At 43.3% G+C, this 14,567-nt stretch overlaps 1 protein-coding gene across 1 annotated transcript in view; it reads left to right on the forward strand.

Annotated features, from left to right (window-relative positions):
* The first annotated feature begins 343 nt into the window (after positions 1 to 343).
* LOC126092861 (facilitated trehalose transporter Tret1-like) overlaps positions 344 to 14,567 on the forward strand; it is a 70,080-nt gene continuing 55,856 nt past the window's right edge. The window contains exon 1 of the mRNA XM_049908591.1: positions 344 to 432. Within this exon, the coding sequence (XP_049764548.1) occupies positions 344 to 432 (89 nt within the window). The remainder of the gene's footprint in view (positions 433 to 14,567) is intronic.

Consider the following 14,567-nt stretch of genomic DNA (forward strand, 5'->3'; position numbering starts at 1 on the left):
CTTAGAGGCCTTCAGTGTACTCTTACCACCTATCCTCTCTCTCATCGTATTTAACATCAGAGATCGTCTTATACTCTTAATGTTGACGCCTTTGCTTTTAATTTCACTAAAGATTGTACCGAATTTTCTATGTGCTTGCGCAGTGAACCTGAACACATTCGCCATGGGCTCGGTCACGGTGTGGCCGGCGATGGCGCTGCCACAGCTGATGTCTGCAGACAGCGGACTCCGAGATCGGCCGATAACTGTGGATGAGGCCTCCTGGGTGGCCTCTCTGCTGGTACTCAGCAACACGGCGTTCATTCCCTTGGCTGCGGCTGCCAGCGCCCACGTGGGCCGCAAAATGCTCGGCTACGCCACAGCAACACCGCTGCTCGCCAGTCTGATCATCCAGATGTTCTCAACTTCCATCGAAGCTCTCTACATCTCAAGGTAAGAGTGGTAGTCTTGAGAATTATGGAAACCTGCTTAATTTTTTTCCCCTTGATTTAACGCAGCCCACCGTGACTTCTTCTCCTGTGCCAGAGTCTTTCTTCACCTCCTCATTTGCACACAACGTCCTGTATTATTTGTTGGGTATGTTCTAACCTCTGTTTTTCCGTACAGCATTTCTCCTCTACGGCTACAATTAGTACGTCACTTCCTCTAGTCACTTTTTTCTGCTAATTCCTTTCCCCGCCGTTTCTTTGGAGAACCTCTTCATTTGCATAAGGAGGCCGCTTTAGTCTGAGAAAGAGCAGCCAGAGGCAGGTCACATGAGTCACTGCCCAAGGCCAGGACATTTCCTAGCGAGAAGGCGATAGGCGTCCTCTCTTTTGGCCACGAGAGCATTTTCCGTTGCAGAACTGTTGTAAGTAGGCTGTTTAGGTTTTTATGTTGATAACGACACGTAGCGCTCTATATGAAAATCAGTGACTGTGCTGTGTGCAATCCGTGGCTGGTTGGCATTGTTGGAATATTTGCTATTGTAGTGTTGGGCAGTTGGCTGTTAACAGCGCGTAGCGTTGTGCAGTTGGAGGTGAGCAACCAGCAGTGGTGGATGTGGGGAGAGAGAAGCCAGAGTTTTGAGATGTTAACATGAGCGGACGATCTGAACGTGTGTCCGTCAGGAAAAGGAATCTTGCCAAATTGGATGTCACAAATCATGTAACGAATAATGACCTTTTGAACACTGTTAAGGTAAATACATCTTTTGTTGTCTATCAAAACCTTCCATTTGCTAACTATGCCTATCAGTAGTTAGTGCCTTCAGTAGTTAGAATCTTTTATTTAGCTGGCAGTATTGGCACTCGCTGTATTGCAGTAGTTTCAGTAACGAAGATTTTTGTGAGGTAAGAGATTCATGTAAGGTATAGGCTGTTGTTAGTCAGGGCCTTTTTTTTGTAGGGATTATTGTAAGTCAGATTGCGTTGCGCTAAAAATATTGTGTGTCAGTTTAAAGACGAACAAAATAAGTAAAGAGAGAATTGTCTGACTACGTTAAGTTTTGCACAGCTGTTTGAAAATCAAATAACGTAAGAGGTTTATCAGCACAGAAATTTATAAGTTTTTCTAAGGGTATGTTTCACTGTAAGAGCCTGCACCGTGCCTTCCAAATACAGTGAAGGCCAAATAAACTGGTACACCTGCCTGATATCGTGTAGGGGCCCCGCGGGCACGCAGAAGTGCCGCAACACGACGTGACATGGACTCGACTAAAGTCTGAAGTAGTGCTGTAGAGAACTGACAACATGAATCCTGCAGGGCTGTCCATAAATCCGTAAGAGTACGAGAAGGTGGAGATCTCTTCCTAACGGTATGTTACAAGGCATCCCAGACATGTTCAATAATGTTCATGTCTCGATAGTCTGGTAGCCAACGGAAGTGTTTAGACTCAGAAGAGTAGGCCTACTCGTGGAACCACTCTGCAGCAATTCTGGACGCGTGGGGTGTCGCATTGAAGAGCTGGAATTGCCCAAGTTCGTTGGAATGCACAATGGACATAAATGGATGCAGGTGATCAAACTGGAAGCTTACGTACGTGTCACCTGTCAGAGTCGTATCTAGATGTATAAGGAAACCCATATACTCCAACTGCACACGCCCCACACAATTACAGAGCCTCCAAGAGCTTGAACAGTCCCCTGCTGACACGCAGGGTCTGTGGATTCATGAGGTTGTCTCCATACCCGTACACGTCCATTCGTTCGATACAATTTGAAATGAGACCGTCCGACCAGGCAACATGTTTCCAGTCACCAACAGTCCAGTGACGGTGTTGAAAGGGCTAGGCGTGGCGTAAAGGTTTGTGTCGTGCAGTCATCAAGGGTACAAGAGTTCAAAAATGGTTCAAATGGCTCTGAGCACTATGGGACTCAACTGCTGTGGTCATCAGTCCCCTAGAACTTAGAACTACTTAAACCTAACTAACCTAAGGACATCACACACACCCATGCCCGAGGCAGGATTCGAACCTGCGACCGTAGCAGTCGCGCGGTTCCGGACTGCGCGCCTAGAACCGCGAGACCACCGCGGCCGGCGGTACAAGAGTGGGCCTTGGACTACGAAAGCCCATATCGATGATGTATCGTTGAATGATTCGCACGCTGACACTTGCTGATGACCCAGCATTGAAATCTGCATCACATTGCGGAATGGTTCAACGATTCTCTTTAATTGTCTTTGGTCTCGTTCTTGCAGGAACTTTCTCCAGTCGCAGTGCTGTCGGAGATTTCATGTTTCACCGGATTCCTGACGTTCACAGTACATTCGTGAGATGGTCGTACGGGAAAACCTCACTTAATCGCTACCTCGGAGATGCTGTGTCCCATTGCTCGTCCGCCGACTGTAACACAACGTTCAAACTCAATTAAATCTTAATAACCTGCCATTGTGGTAGCAGTAACCGATCTAACAACTGCGCCAGACATTTGTTGTCTTATATAGGCGTTGCCGACCACAGCGCCGTATTCTGCCTGTTTACGTATCTCTGTATTTTAATACGCATGCCTATACCAGTTTCTACGAAACTAAAAGCTAGTTCGTTGGTTTAATTCATCATCACCTACATTCTGTAAGTTCAACACGGAAATAATCTTGTAGAAATAGTAAGCAGCTATTCAGTTGCAAAATGGATGGTTTATTAAAACTCTTTCACCATTGTTTCAACGTTTATAAAAATGTCTTCTTCAGAAAGAAATATTGACAACTGGATTACATGTCGTGGCAGAGCTACGTTACAATACAGCTGAAAGGCATCAGTCAATTATAAAATTTCACCTTCTTAATAATTAAGACATCCATAACATGACGCGTCTTTGGACTATATTTTAAGGTGTGTCTGCCTTAAGAAGTAATGTAGCTGTCAATATTTCCCTCTGTGTAAGAGGTTTTTTTAACGTTTAAACCATGGTGAAGGGGTATTAATAAACCTTCCGTTTTACAACTAATTGGCTGTCACTGTTTCTACAAGAAGATTTCAGTCTACGGTTGGTGCTGCAGCCGTATACCAAATTTTTAAACGGAAATAATCATTGCGATTGTTATTACCCCAGAACTTAATTGACGCCTGTCGATTTCCAGCATCCTTCTGTAAAAGTACATCTCAAACCCACTTCTCCTCTTTCTCGAGTTTAATTATGAAAAACCACAGTTCGTCCAGTTCTGTTCTGTTTCAAACATGTCACCTCTTATTAGCCTCTTATAGTAAGACGCAGTAGATAGGGAAGAAAGTTAAAATTTCTTTTGTGTTCGAACTCGTGAAAACTTAAATTTAAAAAACTGTGCTTGGCAGAGCTGCTACGCTTATATTCTCTTGCTTCTGCCACAAAAATACACTCCTGGAAATTGAAACAAGAACACCGTGAATTCATTGTCCCAGGAAGGGGAAACTTTATTGACACATTCCTGGGGTCAGATACATCACATGATCACACTGACAGAACCACAGGCACATAGACACAGGCAACAGAGCATGCACAATGTCGGCACTAGTACAGTGTATATCCACCTTTCGCAGCAATGCAGGCTGCTATTCTCCCATGGAGACGATCGTAGAGATGCTGGATGTAGTCCTGTGGAACGGCTTGCCATGCCATTTCCACCTGGCGTCTCAGTTGGACCAGCGTTCGTGCTGGACGTGCAGACCGCGTGAGACGACGCTTCATCCAGTCCCAAACATGCTCAATGGGGGACAGATCCGGAGAGCTTGCTAGCCAGGGTAGTTGACTTACACCTTCTAGAGCACGTTGGGTGGCACGGGATACATGCGGACTTGCATTGTCCTGTTGGAACAGCAAGTTCCCTTGCCGGTCTAGGAATGGTAGAACGATGGGTTCGATGACGGTTTGGATGTACCGTGCACTATTCAGTGTCCCCTCGACGATCACCAGTGGTGTACGGCCAGTGTAGGAGATCGCTCCCCACACCATGATGCCGGGTGTTGGCCCTGTGTGCCTCGGTCGTATGCAGTCCTGATTGTGGCGCTCACCTGCACGGCGCCAAACACGCATACGACCATCATTGGCAACAAGGCAGAAGCGACTCTCGTCGCTGAAGACGACACGTCTCCATTCGTCCCTCCATTCACGCCTGTCGCGACACCACTGGAGGCGGGCTGCACGATGTTGGGGCGTGAGCGGAACACGGCCTAACGGTGTGCGGGACCGTAGCCCAGCTTCATGGAGACGGTTGCGAATGGTCCTCGCCGATACCCCAGGAGCAACAGTGTCCCTACTTTGCTGGGAAGTGGCGGTGCGGTCCCCTACGGCACTGCGTAGGATCCTACGGTCTTGGCATGCATCCGTGCGTCGCTGCAGTCCAGTCCCAGGTCGACGGGCACGTGTACCTTCCGCCGACCACTGGCGACAACATCGATGTACTGTGGAGACCTCACGCCCCACGTGTTGAGCAATTCGGCGGTACGTCCACCCGGCCTCCCGCATGCCCACTATACGCCCTCGCTCAAAGTCCGTCAACTGCACATACGGTTCACGTCCACGCTGTCGCGGCATGCTACCAGTGTTAAAGACTGCGATGGAGCTCCGTATGCCACGGCAAACTGGCTGACACTGACGGCGGCGGTGCACAAATGCTGCGCAGCTAGCGCCATTCGACGGCCAACACCGCGGTTCCTGGTGTGTCCGCTGTGCCGTGCGTGTGATCATTGCTCTCTCGCAGTGTCCGGAGCAAGTATGGTGGGTCTGACACACCGGTGTGAATGTGTTCTTTTTTCCATTTCCAGGAGTGTAGAATGCCAACTTTGGGGATATTTTGAATATTTTCATTGTCAAACGCCACACAAGACAAAATTATGGTATACCGCAAAAAAATCATTGTTCAAAAAAAAGTAATTAGAATTATGTGGAGGGTTCACACGTGTACTTTTTTCAGGTATCTCCAACCAGCTGGGAACATCAACTATGGCCTCACAAGACATTTACGCATTCACGAAATTTGCTATGAACATTCCATCTGTTTGGGAAAGCAGAGACATTAACAATGATAATACTAGAAAGAAAATTATCTGCATTAGTCTTTAACGATTCCAGCTTTGGCGCAAAAAGGGGTGAAATACGTAGCTGCAAAACTGTTTGGCAATCTACCCAGGAAAATAAAACGTCTGACAGATAGCGGAAGTATTTTTCATACGTAGATTTCATAGGTTTACTCCACGCGGTGTAGCCGTACGGTCTGGGCCGCCTTGCAAAGGTTCGAGTGGTTCGCCCCGTCGGAGGTTCGAGCCCTCCCTCGGGCATGGCTGTGTGTGTTTTCCTTAGCGTAACTTAGTTTAACTTAGCTTAAGTAGGGTGTAAGCCTAGGGACCGATGAACTCAGCAGTTTTGTCCCATAGAACTTACCATAAATTTCCAATATTTCCATAGGTTCACGTTACCAACACCTATAAAAAGAATAGTTCTTGAATAAAAAGTAATCAGTAATTTTTAGAGGATAAACCTATAAACGCCCAGCATGTAGGCTTATAAATACTTTTGCAGCTTTTTGCATGTAGATATTTTATGTTCTATACCGCCTCTGTAGCGAATGGTTAGCGCAGTTGCCTTCGGTGCAGAAAGACTTGCGTTTTATTGTCTATATCTCCTCGGATTTTTGTGAAGTAAGGAGGTCTGGAATGGGGTTCTTCACAGACGAATGGAAAAACTGGCCGAAGCCGACCTCGGGGAAGATCATTTTGGATACCGTAGAAATGTTAGAACACGTCAGGCAATACTGATCTTAGAAAATAGAGTAAGGAAAAGCAAGCCTACGTTTCTAGCATTTGTAGACTTAGAGAAAGCTTTTGACTGACCTCTATTTCAAATTCTGAATCTGGCAGGGGTAAGTAAAACACAGGGAGCGTAATGCTAGTTACAATTTGTACAGAAACCAGGTGGCAGTTATAAGAGTCGAGGGGCATGAAATGGAAGCAGCGGTTGGGAAGGGAGTGAAACAGGGTTGTAGCCTATCCCCGATGTTATTCATTCTGTATACTGAGCAAGCAGTAAAGGAAACAAAAGAAAAATTTGGAGTAGGTATTAAAACCCATGGAGAAGAACTAAAAACTTTGAGGTTCGCCGATGACATTGTAATTCTGTCAGAGACAGCAAAGGACTTTGAAGAGCAGTTGAATGGAATGGACACTGTCTTGAAAGGAGGATGTAAGATGAACATCAACAAAAGTAAAACGAGGATAATGGAATGTAGTCGAATTAAGTCGGGTGATGCTGAGGGAATTAGATTAGGAAATGATACACTTAAAGTAGTAAGGGAGTTTTGCTATTTGGGGAGCAAAATAACTGATGATGGTCGAAGTAGAGGGGATGTAAAATGTAGACTGGCAATGGCAAGGAAAGCATTTCTGAAGAAGAGAAAATTGTTAACATCGAGTATAGATGTAAGTGTCAGGAAGTCGTTTCTGATAGTATTTGTATGGAGTGTAGCCAAGTATGGAAGTGAAACGTGGACGATAAATAGTTTAGACAAGAATAGAATAGAAGCATTCGAAATGTGGTGCTACAGAAGAATGCTGAAAATTAGATGGGTAGATCAGATAACTAATTGTGAAGTATTGAATAGAATTGGGGAGAGGAGAAATTTGGGGCACGACTTGACTAGAAGAAGGGATCTCTTGGTAGGACATGTTCGGAGGCATCAAGGGATCACCAATTTAGTATTGGAGGGCAGCGTGCAGGGTAAAAATCGTAGAGGGAGACCAAGAGATGAATACACTAAACAGATTGAGAAGGATGTAGGTTGCAGTAGGTACTGGGAGATGAAGAAGCTTGCACAGGAAAGAGTAGCATGGAGAGCTGCATCAAACCAGTGTCTGGAATGAAGACCGCAACAACAACAACAATTTCATTCTGAAGTTGGTGTTCACTACCGACCAATCTCGCTTCTTCTTCTAGCCGCTTTTGCCTAATTTCTTCCCCATCATATATTTAAGTATCTTCGAGTATAGTCTTCCAACAAAACGGATTACTGTCAATCCTCTAAAAATATTTGGGTCATTCCGTGGCCCTTTTCTATGCACCGGTGTTATGTAACGTGATATCCATTCCGATGGAACATCTTATCCATTTAGTATACTTTCAAACAACTTCCTTAGTATCTCCAACAACTTCAGTGGTCTGAACTCCACCAGCTCTGGATATATTGATCCTTATCATCTTGCCTAACTCATTTCATAGAGCCTCACAGCTTGATGAAATTTTGTAAAGGCCGTGTGTCCTCCTATTGCCTCATCGCCTCCCATCTACTTTTTCCTTTTTAACACGTCTATTTATAGTTGTGTATAGAGGGTCCTATACTTTGATGCCATTCACATTCAGCATTCTTTTTTCATTCCTTTCATCTCAGGTAATTCTAGATCCCGCTAAACTTATTTTTTCTTCTTTTCATTTTCTCCAAATGCTTTTTTTGCTTCTTCATCTATGGCCTTCTTTATGTGCCCATATTCCTCTTCTACTTTTCTCTCTGCACTCTCCAGTTTTTTTGACAGGTGCTGTTGGTATAAGTACTTAGTACTGTCCTACTTCGGGCTGGTCAGAATTTTACGTCGTATTCTGTTCGCCACAGGTTCTGGAAGTATAGGAGAAATATATTTTATATTCCACCAGATGATGGTCACTTCCACAACATGGTCCTCTTTTAACTCTGACATCCTCTATTTTTATATTGGCCTTTTGCCTAAAGATTAGATAATTCGTAACTGATTTCAGCCCTCTCCTACGGTTACACTATTAGAATTTATGTATATCCTTACAAACATTCGTAAATCATATCGCTCTAATCAATCCCCCAAACTTTTCACATTCTCGTTCCTAAAATCATCCTCATCTTCTTAAGATATAGAATCCAGTATTTTGTCCTCGGCAGCGAGCGTTAATCAGAGACAAGCGTATCGTCAGGTAAGTGAGATAAGACGGCTGTTGTTCTCTATACAGGGTTTTACAAAAAGGTACGGCCAAACTTTCAGGAAACATTCCTCACACACAAATAAAGAAAGGATGTTATGTGGACATGTGTCCGGAAACGCTTAATTTCCATGTTAGAGCTCGTTTCAGTATCGTCAGTATGTACTGTGCTTCCTCGATTCACCGCCATGAGTTCATACGGGATACTCTACCTGTGCTGCTAGAACATGTGCCTTTACAAGTACGACACAACATGTGGTTCATGCACGATGGAGCTCCCGTACATTTCAATTGAAGTGTTCGTACGCTTCTCAACAACAGATTCGGTGACCAACGGATTGGTAGAGGCGGACCAATTCCATGGCCTCCACGCTCTCCTGACCTCAACCCTCTTGATTTTCATTTATGGGGGCATTTGAAAGCTCTTGTCTACGCAACCCCGGTACCAAATGTAGAGACTCTTTGTGCTCGTATTGTGGACGGCTGTGATACAATACGCCATTCTCCAGGGCTGCATCAGCGCATCAGGGATTCCATGCGACGGAGGGTGGATGCATGTATCCTCGCTAACGGAGGACATTTTGAACATTTCGTGTAACAAAGTGTTTGAAGTCACGCTGGTACGTTCTGTTGCCGTGCGCTTCCATTCCGTGATTAATGTGATTTGAAGAGAAGTAATAAAATGAGCTCTAACATGGAAAGTAAGTGTTTCCGGACACATGCCCACATAACATATTTTCTTTCTTTGTGTGTAAGGAATGTTTCCTGAAAGTTTGGCCGTACCTTTTTGTAACACCCTGTATACACAAATGATTTGGAGGATAGAGTGGGCAGAAAACTGCAGTTGTTTTCTAATCATGCTGTCGTGTACGGTAAGATTTCAAAGTTGAGTGACTGTCTGAGGATACCCGCTGAATTAGACAAAATTTCTAGTTGGTATGATGAATGGCAGCTAGTTCCAAATGTATAAAAATGGAAGTTAATATGGATCAGTAGGAGAAACAAGCCTGTAAGATTCGGATACAGTATTAGCAGCGTCCTGCTTTACACAATCACATTGTTTAAATTTCTGGGCGTAGCACTGCAAAGTGATATTAAATGGAGCGAAAATGTGAGGACCGTGGTAGGGAAAGCGAATGGTTGGCTTCGGTTTACAGGTTTTACTTGTAGGTTCGAACAACACGTGTTTCGGAAAAGCTTCGGGAACACGAGTGGGAGTCACTGGCGAGAAGCAGACGTTCTTTCCGAGAAACACTATCGAGAAAATTCAGAGAACCGGCATTTGAAGCTGACTGCAGAACGATGACGATGCTACTGCCACTTACATAGATTGCGAGTAACGACCACGAAGACAACAAACGATAAATTAGGGCTCATACGGAGCATACAGACAGCTGTTTTTCCATCCTCCACTTGCGACTGAGCAGGAAAGGAAATGACTGGGAGTGGTACAGGATATCCTCTGCCACGCGCCACAATGATCAGACGACAGTACATGGCTTTGGACGAACCAGATGGATGAATCAATAGAAATCGGATGACATCTATTTGCTTTCTAGATGCTGCCAAGGTTACCTAGTAGTCAACCTGATATGTATGGTAATTCCTTAGTCTATTTGACACATTGCTATTTTTTTGTTAAGGCCTCAAGACCTGGAGAATAACATTATTTGTAGAAGATGTAACCGTTTATGAAGCTTTTTTTCCTTAAGACAACATGTGCAATGTCCAGTCCACAATACAATACAACCACCCTTTTTTAAGAAGATCCAAGTGAGGTTTATAATCAGATTTTTTGTATGTTCTCTAATATAATAAACGCCTCAGATCCACCATTTTTCTGCAAGTATGCCAACATGTGACTACTTTCCATTACCATATATAGTGAATGCAGATATCCTTTCTTGCCTTTTGGTCCAGATTTTTTTCATATTTCATGTCGAATTGTATATGCAAATAATTAAAGATTTTGAACAAGAATATTTTATTCTTATTGGTTATCCTGTCAGTTGTAGGCAGCTTTCTTTACCATCAAACAGTGATACAAATGCCACACCCAACCAGAGCATCTACTAAGTGATTGCAGGAGCACTTCTGCTTCTTCCTCCTCCAAATGATTACCCGGTAAACTTTTATAAACGCACACAATGCAAACTGCCAAAGCCACCCCTTATGTGGTCTGTGATGGAGTGGGTTGAAGTGTTAGTTATCTGAAATACAGCTTTATGGTTTGCGATTCTTGAAAAAGTCACTCCATGAGCCCCTGAACGAATGTGACACCCAGTCCCATTTTCTCATATGCTAATAACTCAGAGTACTGATCAACTCCAGCTGTCAAAGTTTTGTATATGCTCTGAAAACCCAAAATGTATGCAAGAACTGGAAATAATTGTAATCACCTAGCCCTAGTCCTATTTTGTGTATATGCTGGTTTGTCGCCAATGCCCCAAGACCCTACACTGGACCTAACACAAGTGGACATATCCAAAAACTGTTCCAGATGTACCATGGGTAGATACACCTCTGAACCTTACCCAGACATAATGCTGATAGATTCACCTTCAGACACTATCCCAGACCTAAAGCTGGTGCACCCATCTCCAAACACTGTTCTGGCCCAGTGAGGGTGGATTCACCTGCAAACCAGACCTGAAGTTAGCAGTGATGAATTCACCTCAGCACTCTGCTCCAGACCTATACTGTGGTCTGGGGTCAATGCCACAAACCACCACATACACAAAGTAGTGCATGTGGGTGCACATTTTGCTCATATGCAGACTGCAGTGGGTGGAAGGGAAAATTGCACGACCCTGCTGCGGCTCATTCAGACACCACAGCCAAGTTGCAACCACACTCCAGATGTGATGTGTGCATGCTGGTTTACACTCACTGGCTGTCGTTTTGCGAGTATGCATGTGTACAGCATTGTTGCATAATAAAAACTTCATACCATTCCTTCTCCACAGTGTACTTGCAAAGTGTGCATCATGTAACACAGACTTCGAAATGGTTCCTAAACAGCGTGCTTTATCTCCAAAGTGTGACTGCCGAAGTGAGCTATAGTGTAAATGTGCTTGTGAGTCATTTTGTTCAATAAATCTTGATCTTGAAGATTGCAACCAGCTTTTTTGCATACTAAAGACTTCTATAGTTGCATCCACCCTTCCCAACGGCATCCCCATCGTTTAATTGAAAAAGTGAGTTACATTATACATGTAAAAATAAATAGAATCATTGTAACTGCTAGTATAATTGTGCTCGTAAATCATCCTACCCAATAAATCTCAACTTGAGCACAATCCATCCTCACTAATAGATGAATTGAATAGGTCTCGATAAATCTGGTAACCATTATGTAAACTTAAATCTTTATCCACTGTTCAATAGGTCGATAAGTAAGTATTCACTTTGCTGTTGAGAAGTGATTTATTGGCGTGTTTCGAGTTCTGACAATCATCAGAAATATCTACCAAAGAAGAATACAACGCCATAACCATAAATGTAATTAGCAACATAGCACATATACTAAGTTTTACAAAAGATGTTACATACATCTGACAGCAGAATGGCATGACAAAGCTTAACCGATATCAGTTGCTGCCAGGTACCATGAATGCATAACAGAGTCGATGTACTGTGTTCATAGAATTAGTTGAACTACCTCTATTAAAAATGTAAATAATAAACGGAAAAAATTCAAGAGTAAAGCATGAAATATTGTAAAACAATGAGTATATACAACAGTGCATTTAGAGTACAGGATTCAATAAACAAAATGTAGCTGACAGGAACAACTACCACGTGGCGAGACTGAGTTAAAAATGGCGTTATGTGCGTCACATTATTAGTAAATGGTAAAATACAAATAACTCCCAATTCATAATTCATACAAAAAGCAAAATATAAAGTAAAATAGTGTCAATATATAACCACAAAGCATTGCAGTAAATAGGCACATTTAGGATGAGGAGAGGTATGTTTGTTGCATATGTGGTGCCACTTTGACAAAACATTAAGAGTGTGAGCTATTTTATAATAATCATTGGCTCAAAAGTCTGTGTGTGTTTTCATAATTATTTCCTTATATCGATACTATACAAAGCACAAATATGGTACAATGTATAAAATATTCGAAAAATGTTGACAATGTCAACTGTATGCAATATTGTATATACTCCTCTTTTCCTAAGTTCATACACAGATTCTTTTCCTTTCATTATTTATGTTTTTAATATAAGGTTTTTCGGCTATTTCTGTTGGTACAATACAATGATACAGTCCTTATGCATCCACAGCAACTGGTCGCAAATGAAATCAGTGAAGCTATGTAAGGCTGTCCTCCTATCAGTTAGCCGGCTGCAGTGGCCGTGCGGTTCTAGGCGCTACAGTCTGGAGCCGAGCGACCACTACGGTCGCAGGTTCGAATCCTGCCTCGGGCATGGATGTGTGTGGTGTCCTTAGGTTAGTTAGGTTTAATTAGTTCTAAGTTCTAGGCGACTGATGACCTCAGAAGTTAAGTCGCATAGTGCTCAGAGCCATTTGAACCATTTCCTATCAGTTAAGTTCTGATTACGATTTGTGATATACATGACTACATCCTCTATATGAAGATTTTGTTCTTATTTTGGTGTGTCTCCTCCTGTACTTCATTCAACAGCTCTTGATAAATTTTATACAATTGATGTGTTGGTCATTACATTACTGGTTATGGCTTTGCATTGTTATTTGACAAGAGTTCTGACGATGGGCAGAGCCCAAAATGTGTCAATAAATCACTTCTGAAAAGCAAAGGGAATATTTCTGTTAGCAACCGTGTTTAAATGTGTTCTGCACTTTGTTACTGGGGGACGATAAGAACAACCACAAGGTAAATGGTCTATACGTAAACTTTCCAGGCACTCAGGACCTACAAAACATTATAAACTGTGTTCTGTTTCCCTATGTGGAAATTATTAATGCAGATTCCAACAGAGAAGACGTAAGTATTATACATAAATGTTGTATTAAAGCTGTAGAAACAAAATTTTCTGAAACCAGGACGACGATCTCCACAATACCATCAGATATAGATATTATCGAATTAGGATTGATTCCTACAATGTTATTCCACAGGCCTTAAAGGAAACACTGCTGTCTCATACACAGTTAAACCAATCTGTATTAATGTTATGGAGTATAAAATGCCTGTGGATGACTGCTGTGACATATTGCAATACACAATAATTTACATTATATTTCAGACGTGGGGGACGTGGACGATAAGTTGACCTTTTGGATACCCTACACTGAAGAGCTAAAGAAACTGGTACAGCCCTCCGTAAGCACGCAGAAGTGCTGCAACAAGACGTGGCATGGACTCTTCTGTAGTAGTGCTGGAGGGAATTGACAACCTAAATCCGTAAGAGTACGAGGGGGAGGAGGTCTCATTTGAAGAGCACGTTGCAAGGCATCCCGGGTATGCTCAATAATGTTCACGTCTGGGGAGTTTGGTGTTTAAAATCAGAAGAGCTTTCCTGGAGGCAATTCTGTAGCAATTTTGGATGAGTATTGTGTTTCAATGTCCTGATGGAATTGCCCAAGTACGTCGTTCGTCGGAATGCACACTGGACATGAATGAATGCAGGTGATCAAACAGGATGCTTACGTACGTGTCACCTATCAGAGTCGTATCTATACGTATCAGGGGACACACATACTCTAACTGCACACACCCCACACTCTTACAGAGCCTTCACCAGCTTGAACAGTCCCCTGCTAACATGCAGGGTCTGTGGATTCATGAGGTCGTCTCCATACCCGTACACGTCTATGCACTCGATACAATTTGAAACTAGACTGTCCGACCAGGCAACATGTTTTCAACCATCAACAGTCGAATGTCGATGATGACGGGCCCAGGCGAGACGTAAAACTTTGTAGTGCTGTCATCAAGGGTACACGATTGGGCCTTCGGTTCCGAAAGCTCATATCGATGTTGTTTCGTTGAATGGTTCGCACGCCGACACTTGTTGATGGCCCAGCATTGAAATCTGCTGCAATTTGCGGAAGGGTTGCACTTCTGTCACGTTGAACGATTCTCTTCAGTCGTCGTTGGATCCGTTCTTGTAGGATCTTTTTCCGGCTGCAGCGATGTCTGAGTTTTGGTGTTTTAAAGGATTCCTGATTTCACGGTAC

Source organism: Schistocerca cancellata, chromosome 7 (genome assembly GCF_023864275.1).
Source record: "Schistocerca cancellata isolate TAMUIC-IGC-003103 chromosome 7, iqSchCanc2.1, whole genome shotgun sequence".
Taxonomy (NCBI): domain Eukaryota; kingdom Metazoa; phylum Arthropoda; class Insecta; order Orthoptera; family Acrididae; genus Schistocerca; species Schistocerca cancellata.